This window comes from Rana temporaria, chromosome 2, assembly GCF_905171775.1.
Source record: "Rana temporaria chromosome 2, aRanTem1.1, whole genome shotgun sequence".
Lineage (NCBI taxonomy): Eukaryota > Metazoa > Chordata > Amphibia > Anura > Ranidae > Rana > Rana temporaria.
The window spans coordinates 32,395,991-32,423,872 of NC_053490.1; the positions used below are offsets into that span (position 1 = coordinate 32,395,991).

The 27,882-nt window shown below is 43.6% G+C and overlaps 1 protein-coding gene across 2 annotated transcripts in view; it reads right to left on the reverse strand.

Annotated features, from left to right (window-relative positions):
- The window catches only part of UVRAG (UV radiation resistance associated), a 162,029-nt gene that overhangs the window by 26,738 nt on the left and 107,409 nt on the right, over positions 1-27,882 (reverse strand). For both annotated transcript variants that reach the window (XM_040340027.1, XM_040340026.1), the window contains exons 9-12: positions 26,781-26,865; positions 26,608-26,695; positions 23,343-23,403; positions 17,002-17,167 (exon numbers count right to left, since the gene is read on the reverse strand). In XM_040340027.1, the coding sequence (XP_040195961.1) occupies positions 17,002-17,167; positions 23,343-23,403; positions 26,608-26,695; positions 26,781-26,865 (400 nt within the window). The remainder of the gene's footprint in view (positions 1-17,001; positions 17,168-23,342; positions 23,404-26,607; positions 26,696-26,780; positions 26,866-27,882) is intronic.

Sequence of the window (27,882 nt, forward strand, 5' to 3'; positions counted from 1 at the left end):
AAAAAAAAAATGCTGATCGCCGCCATTACTAGTAAAAAAAATAAAAATATATTAATAAAAATGCCATAAAACTACCCCTACCACTATTGTAAACGCTATAACTTTTGCGCAAACCAATCAATAAACACTTATTGCGATTTTTTTTTTACAAAAAATATGTAGAAGAATACGTATAGGCCTAAACTGAGGAAAACAAAAGTTTTTTTTTTATATATATTTTTGGGGGATAATTATTATAGCGAAAAGTATTTTTTTTTCAAAATTGTCGCTCTTAACCCCTTCAGCGCCCCCTTGTGGTTAACTCCCAAACTGCAATTGTCATTTTCACAGTAAACAATGCATTTTTGATGCATTTTTTGCTGTGAAAATGACAATGGTCCCAAAAATGTGTCAAAATTGTCCGAAGTGTCCGCCATAATGTCGCAGTCATGAACAAAAATCGCTGATCGCCGCAATTGGTAGTAAAATTTTTTTTTTTTTAATAAAAATGCAATAAAACTATCCCCTATTTTGTAAACGCTATAAATTTTGCGAAAACCAATCGATAAACGCTTATTGCGTTTTTTTTTACCAAGTTAGAAGAATACGTATCGGCCTAAACTGAGGAAAAAAAAGTTTATATATTTTTGGGGGATATTTATTATAGCAAAAAAGTAAAAAATATTGAATTTTTTCTCAAAATTGTCACTATTTTTGTTTATAGCGCAAAAACTAAAAACCGCAGAGGTGATCAAATACCACCAAAAGAAAGCTCTATTTGTGGGAAAAAAGGACGCCAATTTTGTTTGGGAGCCACGTCGCACGACCGCGCAATTGTCTGGTAAAGCGACGCAGTGCCGAATCACAAAAAGTGCTCTGGTCTTTGACCAGCAATATGGTCCGGGGGTTAAGTGGTTAAGGTAATGATGTTACCAGATACTTAAAGCAGGTCGCTGGATGTACATGGGAGATATATGGAAGATATATGGGAGATATATGGGAGATAAATGGGCGATATATGGGAGATAAATGGGCGATATATGGGAGATAAATGGGCGATAAATGGGCGATATATGGGAGATAAATGGGCGATAAATGGGCGATATATGGGCGATAAATGGGCGATATATGGGCGATCCCAATGGCAGCTACATTCAATGTCTGGTTTTGGTTTAGTAGTTACAAGATGACCACAGGTACACTTTAACAATCCCCATGTTCCCCCCCCCCCCCCCATTTATGGCATATCGCTCAGAGAAATTGAAGAAACCAAAATCTCATTTCGATTTGCGCTCCGATATCAGGTATCTAACCTGATCTTGCCTGCGCAGTATAGCGCCACTGCTTAAGTACCCATAGGTTTTTGTAAGCTAGTTAGACTTTTACTGTCACATTAAACTGCAAAGGATCTATGCTTCATAAACTGCCCGTCATACTTGGGCAGGTTATAGGAATCAGAGCATCTCTATACTGATGCCAAGTGGTTTATAAAGAGGGACTTATGTGGCGGCGGCGGCGGCCCCGCTCCAGAGGAGACCGCTCTTATAGGTTCACAAAGAAGAAAACTCTACTGTGCTCTCAGCCACCTGCCATTCAAACCGGCTTGGAAACCAAACTGCCTGCAAGAAAACCTTTTAACAACTTTCAGCTGGATTTAATTGCGCATGAAACATGTGGCTTAAATCCTACATTTCTGCTAATCAGTAATTTGCCCGTCCACCAGAAAATTATAGATTTTTTTTTTTTTTTTTCATAATTCATTCAAGGCAAGACGGGGCAATACAGAAAAACACATGAATGTTAACAGTCAAATATCAAAAAGATGATGAATGTGGTCCATTGTTACCAAAGCTAGGGAGTTTTTTTTTTTTTTTTTTAACATCTCTAGATTTTTTTTTAATTCTTTTTGGAATAAGTTTTTGTTGGGTTAAAAGAATACAACGATGGAAGACCATGCAAAAAAACGACTCGCAAGTACATCACAATGTTACTTAAAGATTGTGGGTGTTGCTCTATAGCAGGGGTCTCCAAACTGTGGCCCGAGGGCCAGATGTGGCCCTTTGCTAGCCTTTATCCGGCCCTTGGGGCACTATTCCTAATACTTACCCCCGACAATCGGGCACTCTCCCCCACCGACACCAGCAATGGGGCACTCTTTCCCTCCCACCGACACCAGCAATGGGGCACTCTTTCCCTCCCCCACCGACACCAGCAATGGGGCACTCTTTCCCTCCCCCACCGACACCAGCAATGGGGCACTCTTTCCCTCCCCCACCGACACCAGCAATGGGGCACTCTTTCCCTCCCCCACCGACACCAGCAATGGGGCACTCTTTCCCCCCCCCCACCGACACCAGCAATGGGGCACTCTTCCCCCCCCCACCGACACCAGCAATGGGGCACTCTTTCCCCCCCCCCCCACCGACACCAGCAATGGGGCACTCTTTCCCCCCCCACCGACACCAGCAATGGGGCACTCTTTCCCCCCCCCACCGACACCAGCAATGGGGCACTCTTTCCCCCCCCCCCCCACCAGCAATGGGGCACTCTTTCCCCCCCCCACCGACACCAGCAATGGGGCACTCTTCCCCCCCCCCACCGACACCAGCAATGGGGCACTCTTTCCCCCCCCACCGACACCAGCAATGGGGCACTCTTTCCCCCCCCACCGACACCAGCAATGGGGCACTCTTCCCCCCCCCCCCCCACCGACACCAGCAATGGGGCACTCTTTCCCCCCACCGACACCAGCAATGGGGCACTCTTTCCCCCCCACCGACACCAGCAATGGGGCACTCTTCCCCCCCCCCCCACCGACACCAGCAATGGGGCACTCTTCCCCCCCCACCGACACCAACAATGGGGCACTCTTTCCCCCCCACCGACACCAGCAATGGGGCACTCTCCCCCACCGACGGGGAACTCTTTCCCCCCCACCAACAGGGCACTATTTCCCCCACCTACACCAGCGATGGGGCACTCTTTGCCCCCAACTGACACCAGCGATGGGGCACTCTTTGCCCCCCACTGACACCAGCGATGGGGCACCTTTCCTCCAACTGACACCATTTATAGGGCACTTCTCCCACGATAAAAAATTGGGCACTACTCCTCCTCCTGATACCAATGATGGGGCACTATCCCATTCCGATACCAATTATGGGGGAATATACCTCCCAATGACACAAACGATGGACACTACTCCTCCCCCTAATACCAAAGATGTCATTGTTTTCCAAAAACTAATGACAAGACATTTTCTACCCCCAACAGTCCGGCCCTCCTAAAGTCTGAAGGACAGTAAACTGGCCCTTTGTTTAGAAAGTTTGGAGACTCTATAGTAGGCAGCTAAATAAGACCAAGAAAAAAAATCATTGTCAGGATCAGAGACCCTAGAAAAAGGCCCATAGAGTGGAGAGACAGGAAGGAAAAAGAAGATATACGTGTAGTGAGGGTAAGGGGGTGCACAGCCAGGCGCACCAGGCTCCAAGGCACAGTTGTTATTGGCACTCAAATTAGCTCTAGACCAGTGGTTCTCAATTCCTGTCCTCAGGACCCCCTAACAGGCCAGACTAAGGCTCTCAAAACCTAGGGGGTTCCCAACAGGGATCCTCGGGTTATCAATACCCCCCAAATAGGGTACCCCCAAATTATTATCACAATATGACATCTAGACCTTTAGGGCCAAGACCCCAGGCAAGGGGTTGGCAAACAGGGGCTCCTGTGGACAGAGGCCACTTCCCGGATAATACCGACAACTGGCGTCAGGGCCCAATAGGAGAATCTGAATATCCATCTCCGGCTTATTTCCAACCGGAGTCTGGATTAGGTTGGGATTACAACATACCTGTTTCTAATGCTTTTTTCCCCACTAAGGGACAGGGAGGGACCAGAAAGATATCAGGCGCCTGATGCTTCCATTTATAATGTGCCAGCTGAGGGAGCTTGGTACGCACCCCCACCTTCACAGTACCATGATGCCCCTTCTCTATCCGGTGCTTCCGTTGCCCCGAGTGGATCCTTTAATTGGGGTTTTCACAGACCCGGCCAGGGCACCAAAAGGTTGGTAGAAAGAGGAGAGGAAACAGAGGGGGGAGGAAACACAGGGTCCAAACGCCCCAAAACGTAGTGGGGAGGGGTATTTTTAACCTTAGTACCAAAACCTTGACAGACTCAGAAAAACTTTTATTAGATAAGGGGTTGAAATATGCACCCCCACAAAGTCTTAACAGGTTTGGTACGTATATGGACATACACAAATTTATTAGAAAGATCCATATAAAAAAGGTATATGGCTGGAATTACTCCAACTGATCGACAGGTATCCAATGGCTAGGTCCATTCAGGCCTTGCTAATTCTTCTTTGTTTAACCCTCCGGGTGGAATGGCACCATCTCTAAGAACGTTTAGGGATGTCTTACTGAGGGACCTGGAGGTTATGGAAATCAAGAAGGCTAAACTTAACAAAGCTCTGCAGGAGGGATTAGATTCCCTTTGTAAAAACAAAGATTTGATTATTCGACCAGCGGATAAAGGGGGGGGTATTGTGGTGTTAGACAAGGTGGACTACCTAAGGGAGATGCACAATATTGTCGATGACACCAATACCTACTCTATTCTCCCTGGTGATCCTAAACTCAAATTCAAAAGGGATTTGGAGATCCTTGTAGAAAGGGGTTTGTTTGAAGGCATACTCACCATCAGGGAAAAACTTTTTCTTATTCCCAAGGCACCTCGAACTCCCACGATCTACTACCTTCCAAAACTGCACAAGGATCCAATCTGCCCCCCGGGACGTCCCATTGTTAGTGGGATAGATTCAATCACGTCCCGGGTGGGCAGATATATTGACTTTTATTTACAGCCCATAGTCAAAAGGATGCCTTCTTATGTCAAGGACTCGAGACATATAATGAACATCCTGTCTAGTTTCACAGTGGTTCCAGATATGTGGATGGTAACTATAGACGTGAAGTCGTTATATACCATCATACCCCATGCCTTGGGCATGGAGGCAGTCCTGTACTTTCTCTCTAAAGAATCAGGCCTAAATAATAAACAGATAGAATTTATCATGGCTCTACTTAAATATGCCGCTGGATCAAACTACTTTTGGTTTGATAACGAGTTCTACAAGCAGGACACGGGGGTGGCTATGGGGGCCAAATATGCCCCAAGCCTGGCCAATTTATTTATGGCCAAATGGGAGGAGGATGTCATCTTTTTAAAAAATGTACCCCAAGTGGCCCTATGGGCAAGGTACATCGATGACATCCTCCTCCTATGGGCCGGTGAACACGAGGATCTCAATCAGTTCATCTCTGATCTCAACTCTAATACCAGGGGGATCGAATTAAAATATGAGGCAAGTCAAGTAAATGTCCATTATTTAGATTTGAAGATCAGTATCAAGAATGGTGCCTTTGTCACCTCCACTTACTTTAAGGATACTGACCGTAACGCCTTTATCCCCACCGATAGCTGTCATCATGCACCTTGGCTGAAAGGAGTTCCTAAGAGCCAATACCTCAGGTTAAGGCGCAATTGTTCGGACCACCAAGAGTTTTTAGATCAAGCTGGGGTCCTAACGGAGAGGTTTTTGGAGAAAGGGTACAATGAGCGATCTTTGAGAGAAACTCTAGACCAGATCACAACTATAGATAGAGGTGAACTACTACAAGAAAGAGAACGGAGTGCGGGTAGTCAATTTCCGGATGGTGTACCTTTCATTACCTCCTATTCCATCCAACACCGTTCCATTTCACATTTAATTCACAAACATTGGCACATCGCCAGGAGTGATCCAGTGTTGAGGGAAATCTTACCACCAAAACCCAAGGTGATCTTTAAAGGGGTGCAGTCTCTTAGAAATAAGATCTCTATCAACGTTATTGACCCTCCCCTTAGAGGTATTGTTTTTTTCGATCAGCTTAGAGGCTACTACAAATGCAAAAAGTGCCGAGTATGTGCCCTTAGTAGCAACCATCAAAGATGTGTAACATCATTTATCTCTACAGCCACATCGAAAGAATTTAAGATTGTGCCATGTATCACCTGTGCATCCACAGGGGTGGTATATTTGGTCCAATGCCCTTGCGGGCTGCAATACGTGGGCCGGACCAAGAGATCAATGCAAGTAAGGGTAAATGAACATATTACAAATATCCTAGCGGGCTTTAAGAACCACTCCGTGTCCAACCATTACAGGCTTAAACATCATAAGGACCCCTCCAATACCCTATTCCTCGGGATTGATAAATATAAGGCGCATTGGAGGGGAAGTAATCTGGTGAGGGAAATTTCTAAAATGGAAATGGGGTGGATCCATCGCTTGAAATCATATAGCCCTCATGGCCTGAATATTGAAACTGACGTGAATGCTTTTATTAACAACGCCTGATGTGAACCTCTGCAAAGGGTCCCATGGAAACAGACGCGGTTTTCAAGTTCGTCAAGTTTTTTAAATTTTAAATTTAAATTCTAAAACTGTAGCTATACCTACGTTTTGGGTTTTTGTCCAGAATTCAGATACAAAGTTTGTTCCTATAGGATTCTTATACTTTGTATAAAGAATGTACTATAGCCTCAAAATATTTTCACATTAAATATATTTAGTTATATTGTAGCACCGTTTTGGCCGTTTTTGGCCCTTCCCCCTTGGGGTTTTTTGACAAACCGGGTGGACTTAATATATATGTATAAGATTATTTTTACACTGAACACATTTATTCACTTTCACATAAGTTAATTAAATAAAATAAGCACTAAAAAAAGAATAACTTATATTCAATATTTAAACTAATATCCTTGGGCCATTAAGGATCCTTGGATCACGCTGATCATAGGGTGTGTATCACAACAAGCCCCGTGATTTGTTTGTTTATTTCATATAATTTTTATTTTTATTTTTTCCTTTTTTCCTAATGGCTTTTAGTACACTACAAAGCCTCATATCATTTAGTTAATAAGATGAAATAAATAATTTTTGATGAGGACTTTATTAAATATTATATAAGAGTCTGAGAATCTCTTTTGGATATAATCGATAAATCCCATAATAAAATCTTCTGTTAGATTAGAGGCTTTGATTCCTCTTAAACCGTGTATTGTCAGGAATGAATTTATCTCCTTCAAAAAGAGATTTTAACTTAATCCACAAGATGGCCACACTGAGCCAAGGGGATTTTTGTCTTGTGCCGGATGTATAGATCTTCCCTCGGTTCTCCTGTCCTCTTTATGTTGTATGTACAAGGACTACACTTTTTTATATTTATATTACCAATCCGCAGAGAGTGAAACTCCATCCTCGTTATAAAAACGATGGTGAATGCTTTATACTCTTTTCCCTGGCCGCGCTATTGTGCGCGGTTGTATGGGCAAGTTTTTCCCTCAATAAAGATGGCGGGGTCTGTTTCTATGGACCACCCTTTGCATTGAGTGGCTGCTATATAAGGTGCCTCACTGTTGCTAGCCCTACCCCCATTGAGAACGTCCAATAGGACGAAACGCGTCTGGAGGCAGCGTCAGTGACGTCACCACGCCTAGGAGGAGGGCTCCTCAAGCCGGCCGGCTTTTTACCCACATTTACATGCTGTTTTTATACTGCTTAAGTGTAAGTACATTACTTTTTTAATAAATCTGTTATACCTACGGTATCACGCTATTGCGTCCCTTTCTGTCTTCCTGCCTGCATGTGAGCCGGATTGGGTTACGTTTGTCGTTCTGCTGTTATATTGATGGGTTGCGTTGCGTCCTAAACCGCAAACACGCATCACTTTCAACACCAAGGCTGCCATTTCGACTGGGAATCTTGAAACATCTTAGCCCAGGGGATTTAAAGGCTGTGGCTGGGCTATAGCCAACTGCACTAAAGGCTTGCCATCTGGTAAGCTGATATACATTTCTGGTGGTGGGATCTCACACATTGTATGCATGTCACCAGGTGCATTGAAAAGTTAACATCTCTACATGCAAATCAGCCTCTGATTAATACAGTGATTCTGTCTTTGCTGGAGAACCAGTTGAAAATCCACTACTATTTATACCACCTGTGGACTGTCTAACTGTTATATTTATATTTGTTTTGATATTTGGCGCGGCTTTTATATTGTTTTATTTTCCTGTCATCACACGCTAGCCGCTGCCTAACTAATTGTGTCGTGGTAGCGCGGTTTTTTGTTGTATATAAGGCTCCATTCACACCTAGGCGTTTTCACGCCCGACGCTATTGCAGCCTGCAATACGCTGGAGGGGTGATTTAACATTGTCGGCTATGGAGATGGTTCACATCTCCACGCCGAAACGCCTGAAGCTCAAAAAAAATCCCGGAACCCTTTTTTCAGGCGGCGTTCGGCATAGCCGACAATGTTGATCAACCCTCCGACGTATGTTAGGCTTAAAAAACGACACGTTTTGTCGCGGCAAATCGCGGTACAATACAGTGTGAATGCAGCCTAAGTATTACCTTTGGAAAGACTAGAATACTGCAATCACTGAGCACCAAATGATATCACCTGCGATGTATTTCAGTTATCTTGCAAACCTGGCCTGTTAGTGGGTCCTGAGGGCAAGGAGTTGAGAACCACTGATGTAGACAGAGCAATGATCTACGAGCCTGCATGCAGAGTCCAGATAAGGAGAGTAAAGGTGATAAGCTGATCTCCAGGAATGATCTTTACTGCATACTTGCACTAGGTCCAGCTTTGCGTATTGTAAACGTCTATCTCATATCCGAGGTGCCGATTTTGGGTAGCTGGAAATCACCGTAGTAATTGCCACTACTACAATAACCATCACAATCTTCAATCTGCAATAAAACAATCTCCTATTTTGTAAACGCTATAAATTTGGCGCAAACCAATCGATAAACGCTTATTGCGATTTTTGTTTTACCAAAAATAAGTAGAAGAATACGTATCGGCCTAAACTGAGAAAAAAAAAGTTTTATATCTTTTTTGGGGATATTTATTACAGCAAAAAGTAAAAAATATATATTTTTTTCAAAATTGGCGCTCTATTTTTGTTTATAGCGCAAAAAATAAAAACCGCAGAGGAGATCAAATACCACCAAAAGAAAGCTCTCTTTGTGGGGAAAAAAGGACGGCAATTTTGTTTGGGAGCCACGTCGCACGACCGCGCAATTGTCAGTTAAAGCGACGCAGTGCCGAATCGCAAAAACTGGCCGGGTCCTTTACCTGCATTTTGGTTCGGGTCTTAAGTGGTTAAAGCCACAAAAATAAAAATAGAAAAATGTTTCTAACATTTGTCAAAACGCTCCTTTTGCCACAGACTTCAGTTTTAAAAAAATGTAAAGTGTAGACGAAAATTTAAAATCTCAATTACATTTTGTAATTGCCCATTAATGCCAATTCAAACATTCTGGAGGGATGTCAAATGTAAGTCACATTGGCTCGCTCAGATATTTGTAAAGAGTTGGGGGGGGGGGGGGGGGACTTCAAGCAAGAGCCAAGTATAATACGATCGCTTTAATAAAAACACGGGGCTTTGAAGACCGTCTACACACATAAAGCCATTTTTTAGAATAATTAATCATTTTTGGGAAAGATTTTTCTCTTTTGATGAAATGCACATGCTTGATTAAAGCTCAGCTAACAAAAGGAAAAAAGACGACTAAATCTGCACATATTGCAAACCATCAAACACAATAGAAGAATTACCAGATAGCTTATAGTAATGTTCTCCAGTCCGATAGAAAGGTTCTGTAAGGAGGGAAAGGAAGACTCCATACAGATGTTACTCCTGCCACCAAGAAAATGTCCCTAAAGTGATACTTCTATTTCTGTATGTAAAATGGCACTGTAATTATTTCAATAATAATAATAATAATAATAATAATAATAAAAAAATAAAAATAAAAAAAAAAACACAGCCCTTGCTATAAAGAGTAAAAATAAAAAATATCAAATGGTTTTAAAATGGTCACACAAATAAATATTTGAAATCGGATCTTATGTTTTGGCAATAACATGAGGTGGGCGGATTTCTGCCAGTGACAGGCTGAGACATCCCCCTCCAGCCTGTGTCTTAGAATGAGAGGGAAGTGAAGCCTTCATCAATCTACAGTTGTGCGCACAAGTTTACATACCCTGGCAGAATTTAGGATTTCTTGGTCATTTTTCAGATTATCAATCAACCGTTTACTCTTTAACCACTTCCATACCACGCCTATTCTGACACTTCTCTTCATGTAAAAATCATAATTTTTTATGCTAGAAAATTACTCAGAACCCCCAAACATACACTATATATATATATTATATATATACATATATATACACACACACACACACACACACACACATATATATATATATACACACATACATACATATATATATATATATATATACATACATACATACATACATACACACACACCCTAGGGAATAAAGTGGCGGTCATTGCAACTTTTTATCTTGCACAGTATTTGCGCAATCATTTTTTAAACGCCTTTTTTTTCATGGATTAAACAACAAAACAGTAAAGTTAGCCCAATTTTTTTGTATAATGTGAAAGATGATGTTACGCCGAGTAAATAGATACCCAACTTGTAATGCTTTACACTCACGCGGTCTCTAAAAAAGAGAGGCGAAGGACCAACGGGGCTGGTTGAGCGGGCTAAATCCTCTCACTCCCTTGTAGGGAGTTCCTCTGCCCCGTTGGGCTTCAAAGCGGAGCAGGTAGGGCGGGCTGTGTGGGAGGACCCCCTCACGCACCTGCCATTGCCACTCGGGGCATGGAGAAAGGTGGCAGATTGCCTCTGGGGGAGGTCTGCCTACTCCCAACTTCTGCAGTCCGGCTCCTCTCTCTCTCGAGTACACGCACAAAAAATACACAAAAAAAATAAAATAATTGCTCTCGCTCTAACGCACGCGCCGATACCTCACATATGTGGTTTAAACAGATTTTACATATGTGGGAGGGACTTGCATGTGTATTCGCTTCTGAGCGCGAGCTACTGGGTACAGGGGCATTTTTTTTTTTTTTTAATCACTTATTCCTATTACAAGGAATGTAAACATCCCTTGTAATAGGAATAGTGTGTGATCCTCTTTGGTTCCCAGCCTGGCGTTGTTTGGCTAGGCTGGACGGATTGATAGCAGCGCAGCCATCGGCTGGCGCTGCTGTCAATCACATCCGATGATGCGGCACGCCGGGGGGCGAGGCCGAGTGATACAGTCGGTGGCTATGCCCGCCGCTGTATCACGGGAGCGCGCCCGCAAAAGATTTCCACCATGCGAACTCGCATGAAGGTGGAAAGCTCTTGCGAGGGGGAGCCGAGACAGCCGCCGAGGAACCCTAGAAGACAGGATTCGGGGACACACTGTGCAAAACGAGCTGCACAGTGGAGGTAAGTATAACATGTTTGTTATTTTACAAAAAACATTTTTTTAACTTTAGTGTTCCTTTAAAGTGTAAGTTTAGCTTTACAAAAAAGCACACTATGCTGCCCCATATGGGTATAACAGCAAAGTGTAATAAACCTACCTACCAGTCAGGGCTTGCTTTCGGTTTAAACAATAAAGTCCATGAGGCTGCAGTCAGCAATGACTCTGCAATAGAAACACCCGTCGCTCCAGGCGAGACCAGGAAGCCTTACGATCCAGTAGGTCATGGGTGCTCAACCTGTGGCTCTCCAGCTGTTGCGGAACTACAATTCCCATGAGGCATTGCAAGCCGCTGACAGGTACAAGCATGTCTCCCAAAGGCTGAGGCATTATGGGAATTGTAGTTTTGCAACAGCTGGAGAGCCACAGGTTGAGCACCCATGCAGTAGGTGCTCGCCTCAGTTCGCCTCCGCACACAATGAAATTAGAAGAAATGTAGATCGCTGTAGATCAAAATCCAGCATTCCGATCCCTGAAGTTTTTGGGATGTCCAAATAAAAAAGGAGAGAGAGAGAAGGATAACCGCTCAGTAGTCTTCAAAGAACCTCCTCACTGGAACCAAACCATGGGTGCCAGCAATGCAAATCCAAATAAAAAGGATTTTGATCTACACAGCGGTGTGTGGCCATTTCTTCTAATTTCAGCAATGGCTCTGTCCCAAGTTATCGTAGGGACTGAGCAATCATTGGTGCCAGCAACCCCCTAGTCATCTGATTAAAAACAACCGCTTTATTGCATATCCATGAGAAGAAGGATTCAATACACAAAAAATTAGACCCTTTTTAGCCCTTATGGGCTCTAGTCATAGCACCCCTTAGTGACATGGGAGGGAGCCCCCATCCTGCAGCGCAAACTCTCTTCTCTTACCTCTGTTGAGCTCAGCAGCTAAAGGGTGTCGTTGGGACAGAAAGTGATGGGGGATCTTTTTCCCATGGGGAACAAAAACACTTCTGTAACATATAAGATTTAGGACAGGGGTCTCCAAACGTTAGAAACAAAGGGCCAGTTTATGGTCCTTCAGACATAAGGTGGGCCAGACTTCGGTCATTGGGTGTAGAAAAGGTCCCGATGTCAGTGGGAAAAAAAACAATGACTCATCTTTGGTGTAAGTGGAAATAATTGTGTCCCATCAATGGTGTTGTTGGGTAGAATTGTGTCCCAAAGTTTGTGTTGTTGGGTAGAATTGTGTCCCATCGTTTGTGTTGTTGGGTAGAATTGTGTCCCATCGTTTGTGTTGTTGGGTAGAATTGTGTCCCATCGTTTGTGTTGTTGGGTAGAATTGTGTCCCATCGTTTGTGTTGTGGGGTAGAATTGTGTCCCATCGTTTGTGTTGTGGGGTAGAATTGTGTCCCATCGTTTGTGTTGTGGGGTAGAATTGTGTCCCATCGTTTGTGTTGTGGGGTAGAATTGTGTCCCATCGTTTGTGTTGTGGGGTAGAATTGTGTCCCATCGTTTGTGTTGTGGGGTAGAATTGTGTCCCATCGTTTGTGTTGTGGGGTAGAATTGTGTCCCATCGTTTGTGTTGTGGGGTAGAATTGTGTCCCATCGTTTGTGTTGTGGGGTAGAATTGTGTCCCATAGTTGGGTAGAATTGTGTCCCATAGTTGGGTAGAATTGTGTCCCATAGTTGGGTAGAATTGTGTCCCATAGTTGGGTAGAATTGTGTCCCATAGTTGGGTAGAATTGTGTCCCATAGTTGGGTAGAATTGTGTCCCATTGTTGGGTAGAATTGTGTCCCATTGTTGGGTAGAATTGTGTCCCATTGTTGGGTAGAATTGTGTCCCATTGTTGGGTAGAATTGTGTCCCATTGTTGGGTAGAATTGTGTCCCATTGTTGGGTAGAATTGTGTCCCATTGTTGGGTAGAATTGTGTCCCATTGTTGGGTAGAATTGTGTCCCATCGTTGGGTAGAATTGTGTCCCATCGTTGGGTAGAATTGTGTCCCATTGTTGGGTAGAATTGTGTCCCATTGTTGGGTAGAATTGTGTCCCATTGTTGGGTAGAATTGTGTCCCATTGTTGGGTAGAATTGTGTCCCATTGTTGGGTAGAATTGTGTCCCATTGTTGGGTAGAATTGTGTCCCATTGTTGGGTAGAATTGTGTCCCATTGTTGGGTAGAATTGTGTCCCATTGTTGGGTAGAATTGTGTCCCATTGTTGGGTAGAATTGTGTCCCATTGTTGGGTAGAATTGTGTCCCATTGTTGGGTAGAATTGTGTCCCATTGTTGGGTAGAATTGTGTCCCATTGTTGGGTAGAATTGTGTCCCATTGTTGGGTAGAATTGTGTCCCATTGTTGGGTAGAATTGTGTCCCATTGTTGGGTAGAATTGTGTCCCATTGTTGGGTAGAATTGTGTCCCATTGTTGGGTGTTGTTGGGTAGAATTGTGCCCCAACGTTGGCGTCATTGGGAGAGATTGTGCCCCTTCATTGGTGTCAGTGGGGGGGGGGGGGTATGTACCACTGTTAAATATCAGTGAATGAAACAGTGCCCCAAGGGCCAGATAAAAGCAAGCAAGGGGCCACATTTGGCCCCCGGCCGCAGTTTGGAGACCACTGGTTTAGGAGCTCTGTACTTCCAGTGACTCCCCCTTTGCTTACTTTTAACCCCCGGTGTCGTTGGGTAAATGATGGGAAGATTTCGCCCTACCGGGTATAAAGACAGCATACAACTCCAAACAGAGGTACTAACCCTTTCCAACTATTTAAAAAAAGAAAAAAAAATACAAAGGCTTGGCTGGAGTTGGGCTTTAGTTTTTATTGGCAAATGTAACTATGTACTTATGCTACTTAACATCTGGAATTCACATGTTATCCTACTAATTACATTTCTGATGTGTACTGAAAGGAATTACTCAAACTTCTTTTGGGGCTTACATATATACGGGGCAACTAATGACTGACATTCCCTAAATTGCCGCATTAACACTAGTCCTGCAAAGTTCCCACAATCCGGTCAGGTTTAACAACTGCGCGAGGCGATTCAAGAATTTTCTGCACAAAAGCCGGAGCCCTATAAAAAAATCCAAACGTTTTCAGATTTCCAGCTGCTTGCCTCCTTATTTGACAAAGTGTCGGTCTATAAAAACATCGCTGAAATCTCAACATATTAAAGCGATTATCAAATCATTGAAAAGTGAAGCAATTTTCATAACTTGGCAGACCGCGCTTCTCTTTCTGTAATTTTTTTTGAAGGGTTCAGAACTTGCTATGATGGAATAACAAATGGAAGTATGTTTACAAGCAGATGGACTTAAGTAGTTGGGAAGTTTCCAGCATTGGAAAAGTTATGAAGTATGTCAATAAAAAGATCATTAAAAGGTGCCTGGATTTGTAAGAGAACAGTTTAAAGGAAACCTGTGCCACCAAATGCTATGGGCTCCGTATCGCATACAATTCAGATTTTAAGAAATTTGTTCTAAGAAGGGAAAGAAAAGTAGGTGGTTATTGCCGAGCTGCTTCTGTAAGCGGCCTATACTTTGATTCACTGCCTTGGAACAAATATGCGGAAAGTTAAGTCATAACTTTTGATCTGCACACTTGATGTAAGTCAATGGCTTAACAAAAAAAACACAGACAAGTAAATACAATACCTCTTTCAGGGGAAGGTTGGTAGGTCAGCAGGCTACATATTTTTCTGACAGGTTTCTTCCTGTCTGGCTTTAAAATTGTACATGCTACCAACACTTAAAAATGCTGAATCTTTATGGGTCTAGGTATCCTTATGGATCCCAGTATCTTTATTATTTCTGAGGAAATTCACTGTAAAGGAAGCCCTTTGATCCTAGGCACATGTTACACTCGGGCCTCAACTACAGCCATTAATCTGCCCAACGTGGGGGCCTCTGAAGGCCACTGAGGTTCCTAAAGCGCTTTTCAAATTTTTACTGACCCATGCTGGCCCTGTTCACTATTGAGAGATATCTTGGAGAAGTTTACCTTTAGGGGCACACTACACCCATTATTGGGACGCAACGTGCTCCTAGTGACCTACCTCCCGCTACCAGCCCACTTCCCTGTAATGGCGGGCGGGCAACCTTCCTACCAAACCCACCGTCACAATTTGAAAAACAGCGTGGCCATGTAGGACTCCGCTCATTCTATCGTGGCATTCATTCACCATTTCCTGTGAATGAATAGACTACAAGTACTATCAGCCATTGCGGTGAGCAGTCTCATAGTTCATTGACTCTTCCTGCCATTTAGTAACTGCCTGCCCATATCAGAGGTACGAGCAGACAGGTTTACTGAGAGTCCCCAGAATCATTCTTGGCATTGCACTCTCAATCTGCTGATCACAGGTGCAATGCTTTAGAGCAGGGATCTTCAAACTACGGCCCTCCAGTTCAGGAACTACAATTCCCATCATACCTAGTTATGTCTGTGAATGTCAGAGGTTTACAATGCCTCATGGGATGTGTAGTTCTGCAACAGCTGGAGGGCCGTAGTTTGAGGATCCCTGCATTAGAGGCTGCAATGCAAAAAAATATTAAAATGTACCTGCAAAAAGATGTGTATTTATTATACATTTTATAAAAAGGTGAACTTGGCCTTTAATGTCGAAACAAAGAGGCGGCTTTCATGAACTGATTATCTGACACACAGAGTCTAAGACTTCCGCGTTAGACCCGTTAGCAATGGGAATAAAAAAGGTATAAAATCAATAGTCCCGGAGCTGTCAGAGCTCTGTCTGGTCTGGAGTCAAACTCGCCAATCGGAACGCTTTAGAGAGGCTGGTGGAGGCATGGCCTTGCCTCTGAAACACGTTCCAATTGGCCAGTTTGATTCCAGACCAGACAGAGCTCTGACAACTCCTGTCATTGAGAGATTCTCCCGGCAGCCCCCCCCCCCCTTGAATCCCTGCACATCTACATGCACAGGAGGCTGACACACAGCACTCGCTATACAGACCCGGGCTCTCTCATCTTGACATTTTGTCAGACTTGCATGCCTGTCTCTCTGGACACTTTGTGAGTATAGAACTTGTATTTTAATATTGGATTTTTACCCAAAACATTGCTGCACTATACGTGGTTTTGGCGCCGCCCCCCCCCATTTTTTGTTTCTTATGGAGGTCAAGTGCTTAAAGTGTCCTGGCATTACCAAACATTTGCCCCTAAACCTTCTTCCCCAACAAGGTTGGTAAATGTCTTGCACAGGCAGCTGGTGGGAGATCAGTTCCTAGAGATGTAGACAAGCCCCTCAGAACTACATCTCCCAAGAGCTCTTTCCTTACACTCTGTGTGCTCACAGGCACTTGGGAGCCAAGAAAGCAGAATCCTCTTTCTAGAGGAAATAAATAAAATGTATGCATTTGGTGTGGGACAGAGAAGGGTGGGGGATAGGCAGAGTTTGGATTCCAGCAGGCAGGGCTGAGAACACCGATTAGTAAAAGGTACTGCGCAGTCAACTCAAATTTAGGAGCTCACTGGATTTCTGTCAGATCAATAGGTATGAGCAGGGATTAAATACAGGGGTATGCGCATACAATTCAGAAATGTATACAATATATAACATTTTCATTTTGCCCCAACACACTAGGATTTTTTTTTTTTGATCAACAAAAAGTGAATTTTCAACTGTAAATAATCTAAGGTAGGTTTCAATCTCTACTTACTCTCTCTCCTTCTCTGTGAGCTTGTCATTGATATTGTCTTTGATTGCAGACCTTGAGCCCTTGTGTAGGATGGGATACCTCAGCGGTACTTGCAAGAAGAAGGAGATCATGGAAACTAGGTGAGCGGTGTAGCCTAATGCAACCGCCACACTTCCATCGTCCTTTGCTGAAATCAAATAATCCAAAAGTTACAAATCCTTGATGACAAACATTAGGTGTATCTAAATCCAAGAATAAAACTGCAGATTTATAGGTTATCAGAATCCTCTTTTTAGAGGAAATAAATAAAAATGTATGCATTTGGTGTGGGACAGAGAAGGGTGGCAATGGCATAAGTTCCTTTTCCAGGATTTTTTTTCCCCTGGTGATCCTGGCAAACACACACTACAGTCACAACATTTACGCTTTACTGTATCAATGGACACAGCACTGCAACCCTAGGACAGGAAGTGATTTAGAGCTACAAAACCTCTCTACCTCACCTTATCGCTATAAACCTAAGTGGAGATGTCCTGTAGTCCATGTGAGAGCTGAGCACAATGCTAATCGATAACAGTGCAGAAAATAAAGTGATCAGCTCACAAAAGTTTGACAGGATCAAAAGTTTGGGCACCCCAGGTAAAAATGTGTATTAATGTGCATAACGAAGCCAAGGAAAGATGGAAAAATCTCCAAAAAGGCATCAAATTACAGATTAGACATTCTTATATGTCAAAAAAGTTAGATTTTATTTCCATCATTTACACTTTCAAAATTACAGAAAACAAAAAAAATGGCGTCTGCAAAAGTTTGGGCACCCTGCAGAGTTAATATCTTGTACTGCCCCCTTTGGCAAGTATCACAGCTTGTAAACGCTTTTTGTAGCCAGCCAAGAGTCTTTCAATTCTTGTTTGAGGTATCTTTGCCCATTCTTCCTTACTAAAGTCTTCCAGTTTGAGATTTCTGGGCTGTCTGTCACGCACTGCTCTTTTAAGGTCTATTCATAGATTTTCAATTATGTTGAGGTCAGGAGATTGTGAAGGCCATGGCAAAACCTTCAGTTACCGCCTCTTGATGTAATCCCCCGTGGATTTTGAGGTGTGTTTAGGATCATTATCCATTTGTAGAAGCCATCCTCTCTTTAACTTCATCTTTTTCACAGATGACATCAAGTTACCATCCAAAATTTGCTGAAATTTTTTTGAATCCATTTTTCCTTCTACTCGTGAAATGTTCCCTGTGCCACTGGCTGCAATACAACCCCAAAGCATGATTGATCCACCCCCATGCTTAACAGCTGGACAGAGGTTCTTTTCATTAAATTCTGAGCCCTTTCTTCTCCAAACATACCTTTGCTCATTCCGGCCAAAAAGTTCTATGACACTTCCATGAAGACCATATTTGTACAAGTATCTCTTTATAGTGGTATAGTGTACCACAACTCCAGTGTCTGCCAGATTTTTCTGGAGGGATCGTGCAGTCAAACGTGGGTTTTGAATTGCTTTTCTCACAATCCTGTGAGCTGTTCTGTCTGATATTTTTCTTGGTCTTCCAGATCTTGCTTTAACTTCCACTGTTCCTGATGACTGCCATTTCTTAATTAGCAGGTCTCAGCTTTGCAAAGGGGGCAGTGCATGCTATAAATTCTGCAGGGTGCCCAAACTTTTGCAGGCGCCATTTTTATGTTTTCTGTAATTTAGAAAGTGTAAATGATGGAAATAAAATCTAACTTTTTTGACATATTATAAGAAAGTCTAATCTGTAATTTGATGCCTTTTGGAGATTTTTCCATCTTTCCTTGGCTTCGTTATGAACATTAATACAAATTTTTACCTGGGGTGCCCAAACTTTCGATCCCCGCTGTATAAAACTTGCACTTAAAGCGGATGTGCCACTAAACAAATATATTAAAAGCCAGCAGCTACAAATACTGCAGCTGCTGACTTTTAATATAAGGACACTTACCTGTCCTGGAGTCCAGCGGTGATCGCAGCAGATGACGAGCCGATCGCTCGTCACCCTGCTGCTCCCCCCTCCATCCACGGTGAGGGAACCAGGAAGTGAAGCGCTCCGGCTTCACTGCCCGGTTCCCTACGGCGCATGCGCGAGTCGCGCTGCGCCCGCCGATTGGCTCCCGCTGTGTGCTGGGAGCCGAGTGTTCCCAGCATACAACGGGGGACGGACGGGAAGCGGAGAAAAAAACCCGTCCTTTGCCCGTATCGTAGGGCCGGAAGTGGGTGCAGATACCTGTCTGTAGACAGGTATCTGCACCCCCCTCCCCCCTGAAAGGTGTCAAATGTGACACCGGAGGGGGGGAGGGTGCCGATCAGCGGGACTCCACTTTAGAGTGGAGATCCGCTTTAACAGATATGACAAAATGATTTCAAATGTTCATTTAAATCAAAATAGTGAATGGTTTGGGTTTTTAATCAAGCTGCACAGAAGTTATGATTCAGATTAAGGCTTGTTGGATTATTATAGCTCTACAGGACTCCAGTGAGAAATCTTCCTGCCATAGTTCTAGATCTGATCTTACCACGCCTGGAATATGTAAGGGGAGTTGAACTCGCTGAATGTGAAGGAGTACCATCATTTTCACCATTGTGTGTCATCACACTAGTGTCCTATTAGCTAGAGATAGAACAATTGTTGGCCTTTTCAAGGATTTCAAGCATGTTTCTGGAACGAATTATGCTCGCAAACCAAGGTTTTACTGCATTTTATTTTTGTTATTCTGTCTCTCACTGTTAAAATAAACCGACCATTAAAATTATAGATCATTTCTTTGTTAGTGGGCAAACGTACAAATTCAGCAGGGGATCAAAAACTTATTTCCCCGTGCTTTATGAAAAAAAAACAAAAAAACCCAAGCACTGCTGGAGAAAGTCCCCTGTGCTGATTTATTGTTGCTAGACTTGAGACATCAATGACCTCATGAAGGGGTTACATAAAAACTTGTGGGATCATAGCCTGCAGAAAAAGCAAAAACTGAAACATATTCTAGGCTCTATTTCACTAGTTAGACTCTGCAGGACACTGAGCCCCTTCGTAAAGAAACAGCCAAGCAATCTCCCGCTATCAATAATAATGTAGCTAAGCAAGCTGTTCTGGAACACACCGTACAGGAACACATAATGCAATGATATACCTCACCAAGGGTAGAGACTCGAATATGATGGCAGGAACATGGATTCTATTAGTCAAATCAGCAAACTGTAGCCTGCAACCAGAAGCTGTCCGTTGTGCAGAGGATGATAAATGGTTACTTTAAGCCAGGCATTTTAAACTGGTGCTTTTTAGGCCACATAGGGATCTCAATCTTTGGAACCCCTCGTCCTGTTTAAAGTAGATCTATAACCTCTTGTTTATGTGCAATCTGTCAGCCATCTCTCCAGGCAAACAGCTTGTTTCAAATTTAAAGTTACACTTTTCTACACTTTTGTATCTGAACAGTTCAGGAAATGTTATGACCCCTTTCTCGAGAATAGCATGCTACAAGTACAATTTGAAAAGTTATTTTTTTCTGTAATTGTTACATTTTGGACAGCTTATATATATATATATATATATTTTTTTTTTTTTGCTGTGGGTGTCCATTCCTCGCTAAATCAAATACAGTAGGGATTAAGCCACTTTTTGGGTATATAAACTGAGGCGGGGCAGCACAATCACATCTCTCACCCCCTTCCCCCCATGATTGGGGCTCACAAGACCAACCCAGGGGGGGATCATGTGATCGCTATGCCATCACATGACGACAATGTCAACAAAGCTGCTATGAATTAATCTCATTCATTACAGCTCTTCTTTCTATATTAGTGATCTGTGATTGGCCTGCAGCCATCATTTGGTACCTGGGCCAATCACAGCCCCCTGTACCATGCGATTACCTGTAGCCAATCACAGCTGTCATGAATGAAATTCCATTCAAAGCATTGCTGGTAAAACAAAAAAAAAGAAAAAAATAAATACAGTGGAACGTCGAATTGCGAGTAACGCGCATTTCGCATTACGAGCACTGTATTTCCTAAAATCCTAACTCGGTTTGCGATAACAATGCACTTATCACTGTATAAATGGCACTGGCAGGGACGGGGACTAGGGGAGCAATCAAGGGGTTAAGTGTTCCCTAGGGAGGTGCTTCTAACTGTCAGAGGGACGGACTGACTGGGAATAGAGAGATCGCTTTTCCTAGTCACTAGGAACAGCCGATCTCTCTCTCCTCCCCTCTCAGAATGGGGATCTGCTTTGTTTACATAGGCAGATCCCTGTTCTGCCTCTCTTCACCGCGACCGTGGGTGGCAGGTGGGCATAGAGTCATTGCATCAAGGTGAAAAACCTTTTGTGCTGCAGCTACCCCACGCAAAAATCGCAGATCACCGTCATTATTAGTAAAAAAAAAAAAAATACATAAATCTATCCCCCATTTTGTAGATGCTATATCTTTTGCGCAAACCAATCAATATACGCTTTTTTTTTTACCAAAAATATGTAGAAGAAAACCTATCGGTCTAAACTGAGGGAAAGAAATTTTATATTTATTAAATTAAAAAGTAAAAGATAGTTTTTTTTTTTTCAAAATTGTCGCTCTTCTTTTGTTTATAGCGCAAAAAATAAAAACTGCAGAGGTTTCATTTGGGTACAGTGTTTCATGACCGCACAAATGTCATTCAATGTGTGACAGCGCTAAAAAACTAAAAATTGGTCTGGGCAGGAAGGGGGTGAAATTGAATTGTATTGAGGTGGTTAAATACCACCAAAAGAAAGCTCCATTTGTGTGAAAAGAATTATATAAAATGTAATTTGCGTACCGTGTTTATGACTGCGCTCATTTAGTCTATGGGGACATAAAGCAGAGTAAGGCCCGGTTTACAACTGCCAATGTCGGTGCAACTTACGCTCCAACATTGGGAGCTCATGACGAGAATTGTTCCCAATGAGAGGTTACACAAGTCAGCCCGACTTTGAAATAGGTTCCTGCACTAATTTGGTCCGGCTACAGCCCGCTCCTGACCTGCTGGGCTGCATGCTCTGATAAGGGTCTGGTATGGATTTTAGGTGGGGACCCCATGACTATTTTTATTTGGTGTGCCATTTAAAAGAATAAAATTGATTAAATTGGCGTTTCCCCTTAAAGAGGGGGTTCACCCTAAAAACATTTTTTTTTTCCTAGCATTAAATCAAGCATAGTAGCGTGAGCTACAGTATGCCGTTATTTTATTTTTTGGCCCCGCACTCACAGTTTAATCCCGTAGTGAAGTTTCACACTTCACTCGGGGAATGGGCGTTCCTATGCATAGGGAAGATGATTGACGGCCGGCTATGGCGCGTCACGCTTCTCCGGAAATAGCCGAAATAGGACTTGGCTCTTCACGGCGCCTGCGCATAGTCTGTGCGCAGGCGCCGTGAAGAGCCAAGACCTACTCCAGGTATTTCCGGAGAAGCGTGACGCGCCATAGCCGGCCGTCAATTATCTTCCCTCTCCATAGGAACGCCCATTCCCCGCGGGGAGTCTGAAACTTCACTATGGCATTAAACAGTGAGTACGGCGCCAAAAAAATAAATAAAAGGCATACTGTAGCTCGCGCTACTATGCTTGATTTAATGGTAGATTGTTGTTAAGGGTGAACCACCGCTTTAAGATTCATACCCAGACTCAAAGGGCCTGGTATTGTCGGATCAAAGACGGATCCCGTTCATTGAAGTCACATGAAGTCATAGGGAAAAGTCAGAGCGGAGGTCGTCCAACTTGTATGTCATATCAGTGTAAACCCGGCCTAATACCTACCTGCTCCAGCAGGCCACATTCCTAGTGGTTCCAGAATGGATGACCAATCCCATTAAAAAAAAAACAAAAAAAAACACAATGCTACTCTTCACTGGTCGTGTGGCCAATCTGTTGCTGACCTCATCACGAACAATACAACGCATTGCACTTGGGGATGTCAAGGGCCCACTCACATTCCAGGGCTGGAGCAGAGAAAAGCGCCGCCAGTCGGAGGACTGAGGAATTGGTTATGTATTTCAATCTATTATATATCCCCAGAATAAAACACACAGCTATTACGCTATAGGATGAAGGATTGTTTTTATTATTAGATGATCAGAGTTCAGCTGCACTGACACAGCCACTGGTCCCGATCCACATGTCCCCGGACGCATCCCACATGGGCAAAGACAACCCTTCACACAGGCGTAAGGATGCACATGCTCGCGTGAATAAGGCCTATGATTATAATCAATAGGTTCCACTTTTTCCATTGAATCTGACACACCTGTTTTAAATTTTTTTACGGAAAATAGGGACAGGAAGAATGAATGGACAAGGTTTACCAATAGGGGATACAAAGAAAAGTACTTACCTTGAAAATCTTCAGAATTTGGTAGTTTCACACCACAGACAAAATAATCCTTTTGGTCATGCTGTGAAGACAGCAAAGCGTTAAAACAATGATCAAGAAACGAAGATCTTTAGATATCCATCCAAATTTTACATTTCATTATGCGATTAGCCTAGATTGTAAACAACCTTGGATTATAAATCTGCCCACAAATCTTACTAGATGATAAAAACAAACATTCTACAATAGCATTCGGAATTACTGACAACAAGCGCAAAATCATACCAAAAATATGCAATACTTAATCATGTAGGCCCTGACAGTACTTGTGGTACAATATCTTAGACCCCATTCACATATTGTGTAGTGGTGTCCCGTCTACATGATTTTCTCAGCATGATTCTGCACGTTTCATACGGCCATACGCATGCATTACCCAAAAAGAAGATACTGTTTTTCAGGCGACGAGCTCCATGTGATTTCTAAAGCCATGGATTGCCACAATTGCGACAGAATCGCATTGCGTCTGGGGTGCCCTTGAGGGATAACGGCACCCAAAAGCATGTGGGGGTTTTGCAGCAATTGGGAATCGCAGATAGAATCGTGGAAATTCAATATCGTGAAGTGTGAAGGCAGCCTAAAGCGGTAATACAGTTGTATTGTAATGTGTTTTTTATTCCATCCTCACAAATGTAACTAGGCTTTCTAGATGCTAATCGAGCCTTGAGAAGCCATAGCCTAAACAAGTGCGAAATGGTAAGAATTCTTACTAAACATTCGAATCGAAACATAAAAAAATGTAGGTCTCGTGCACGCAGAGCTTAAACACCAGGCGTTGAGCTTTTTTTCTTCCAGCCTGTAAAAGCACCTCTACAGTGCATCCAGAAAGTATTCACAGAGCTTCACTTTTTCCACATTTTGTTATGTTAGGCCTCTTTCACACGGAGCGGACCGTTTTTGTGTCCGCTCAGTGTGTGTCCGTCGGCTCAGCGCAGAGACCGCCCCGTCTCTGCTCCGCTCTCCCCTATGGGGAATCGGATGAAGACGGACCGTCTGTCCGTCTTCATCCGATCCATTCCGCCGGACGGAAGAAAAATAGGGTTTTCTTCCGTCCGAAAAAGCGGATCCTGACGGACGCGGATGGTTGCGGACGTTAGCGGATGCTCCATCCGCTAACAGACGCGGTCCCATAGGGACGCATTACAAGTCCGTAAATGGACTTGTAATAAACGGACGAACGGTCCGCTAATGTGAAAGGGGCCTTACAGCCTTATTCCAAAATGGATTAAATTCTACAATCAATGCCCCATATTTACAACGTGAAAGTAGTTTGTTTGAAATCTTTGCAAATTGACTAAAAATAAAGGGCTCATTTACACTTGCTTCGGCTTCAACACACATTAACCGCTAGCTTACACTTGGCTTTAAAACAAGGCTTCCGACATGCTTTGTTAAACCTCTATGAACGCCAGTCAAAGCTCCTGTCACTTAATAAAATGGTTACAGTCCTGTTTACACCTTACTTTTGCTTCAAAAATTATACCCCATGTAGCTTTAGTGGTGCTTCAAAGCCTCAGCGCAGCCCCACCAAAGCCTCAGCGCAGCCCCACCAAAGCCTCAGCGCAGCCCCACCAAAGCCTCAGCGCAGCCCCACCAAAGCCTCAGCGCAGCCCCACCAATGCCTCAGCGCAGCCCCACCAATGCCTCAGCGCAGCCCCACCAATGCCTCAGCGCAGCCCCACCAATGCCTCAGCGCAGCCCCACCAATGCCTCAGCGCAGCCCCACCAATGCCTCAGCGCAGCCCCACCAATGCCTCAGCGCAGCCCCACCAAAGCCTCAGCGCAGCCCCACCAAAGCCTCAGCGCAGCCCCACCAAAGCCTCAGCGCAGCCCCACCAAAGCCTCAGCGCAGCCCCACCAAAGCCTCAGCGCAGCCCCACCAAAGCCTCAGCGCAGGCCCAAACAAAAGCAAGGTGTAAACAGGACTGTAAGCCAACCCTTTTATTTAGTGACGGAGAGCTTTAACAAAGCGTGTCCGAATCCCATGCACACAAGTATTCATAGCCTTTGCACACTACTTTGTAGAAGCACCTTTGGCACCAATTACAGCCTCAAGTCTTTTTGAGTATGATGCTACAAACTTGGCACACCTATTTTTGGGGTGTTTCTCCCATTCTTCTTTGCAGGACCTCTCATCACTGTTCCCAAAAAAGAACCAGGGAGCAGGAAAAAGGATTCTGATGCCCCGTACACATGATCAGAAATTCCGACAGCAAAAGTCCGATGTGAGCTTTTGAACGGAAATTTCGACCGTGTGTAAGCGCCATCAGACTTTTGCTGTTGGAATTTCCGCCAACAAAAAGATTGAGAGCTGGTTCTTTAATTTTCCGACGGAGAAAAATTCATATCGGAAAATCTGATCGTCTGTAGCAATTCCGACGGAAACAATTTGACGCATTCTCGGAAGCATTGAACTTCATTTTCTTGGCTCGTCGTAGTGTTGTACGTGACCGCATTCTTGACGGACGAAAGTTCAGAGAACTTGTGTATGCAAGCAAAGCTTTAGCGGAATTCTGTCAGAAAACCCATTCAAGGTTTTTCCGACATAAAAAATGATCGTGCATTACAATCCCTGAGACAGGGTGTACCACAACAAACAAAATGTGTACCTGACAACCTATTAGCAAAACAAAAACTCAAATAAATCTCTGCATGCCAAGCTACCCTGAGGGTATAATTATAGCCTTTAGTGAAGTAGGGGAGACCATCAAGAGTTAGCAACCCATCTAAGTTGGATCATTTCTCAAATAACAGTATTACGTTATGTTAGAGGAAGTTTTTCCACCAAGAATGATCCTTCTTTCATTTGTGGTCAGTGGGAAGAAAACCCCTTACATTGGTGGCCATGGGAAAGAAAGTGCCTTGCATTGGTGGCCAGTGGGAAGAATGCCCCTTACATTGGTGGCCATAAGGAAGAATGCTCCTTACATTGTGTTGGGGTGAACGTGGAATCACATAGACTTTTATAAATGCTCCTTATATTGGTCGGTGGATAGTATGTCCCCTTTACAATGGTGGTCAGAATTCCACCTTCCAAGGAGCTAGAAAAAGATCACTGGTGTCATATAGATGGGTCTGCCAAGTGGCATTGGACCCAGAACCATGCATGCACCATCAAATTGGAGGTCAAACAGCCATAGCACAAGGAACCCCTAGCAACCTCTGGAGAAACCCTCAGGTCCCACTGAACCCTAGTTGAGAATGGCACTTTTTGCCCGACACTCACCGCATCAATTGGATAAATATAGGAGAGCTCGGACAGCAACTGCCGACAACGAATGGTGAGCTGAGCATTGGTCTTTAGGAAAGTTTCTCTGCAAAACAACAAATAAGTTTGAGTCGTGGACAGGGAAAAGACATGTGTGTGTTTAAATATGGTGGTAGCAATAAATGAGTTACCTCTTTGCTGTACATTCTTTTCTTAACTCGTTAAGCGACTCGCTCTTTTTCTGCAACTTCTCGCGCTGTACATTAAATTTATGACCTTAAATAAAAAGAAATCCATTTACAAAACTTCAAAACAGAACTGTTGAAGGTGGAGCCAATCCTCAAGTACTTGTGCTTTGTAAAAAAAATATTTTAAAGTGATACAGTGCATCCGGAAAATATTCACAGCACTTCACTTCTTCCACATTTTATGTTACAGCCGTACTCCAAAATGGATTAAATTCATTATTTTCCTACAAACAATAGCCCATGACGACAACATGAAAGAAGTTTGTTTGAAATCTTTGCAAGTTTATTAAAGAAAACAAAAAACACATTAAGCATTCACAACCTTTGCTCATTACTTTGCTGAAGCACCTTTGGCACCAATTACAGCTTCAGGTTTCCGAGTATGATGCTACAAGCTTGGCACACCTATTTTTGGACAGTTTCCCTTTTTCTTCTTTGAAGGACCTGTCAGGATCCATCAGATTGGATGGGGAGCATCGGTGCACAGCCATTTTCAGATCTCTTTAGAGATGTTCAATCAAGTTCAAGTCTGGGCTCTGGCAGGGCCGCTCAAGGACATTAATAGAGTTGTCCAATAGCCACGCCATTGTATCTTGGCTGAGTGCTTAGGATTGTTGTCCTGTTGGAACATGAACCTTTGCCCTGGTCTGAGGTCCAGAGCGCTCTGGAGCAGGTTTTCATCACGGATGTCTCTGTACTTTGCTGCATTCATCTTTCCTCAATCCTGACTAGTCTCCAAGTTCCTGCCACTAAAAAACATCCCCGTAGCATAATACTGCCACCACCATACTTCACTGTAGTGATGGTATTGACCAGGTGATGAGCAGTGCCGGGTTTACTCCAGACATGACGCTTGCCATTTAGGCCAAAGAGTTCAATTTCATTAGACCAGAGAATTTTGTTTCTCATGGTGTGAGAGTCCTTCAGGTGCCTGTTGGCGAACTCCAGGCGGGCCGTCACGTGCCTTTTACAGGGGAGTGGCTGCTGTCTGGCCGCTATACAGACCTGATTTGGTGGAGTGTGGCAAAGATGGTTGTGTTTCTGG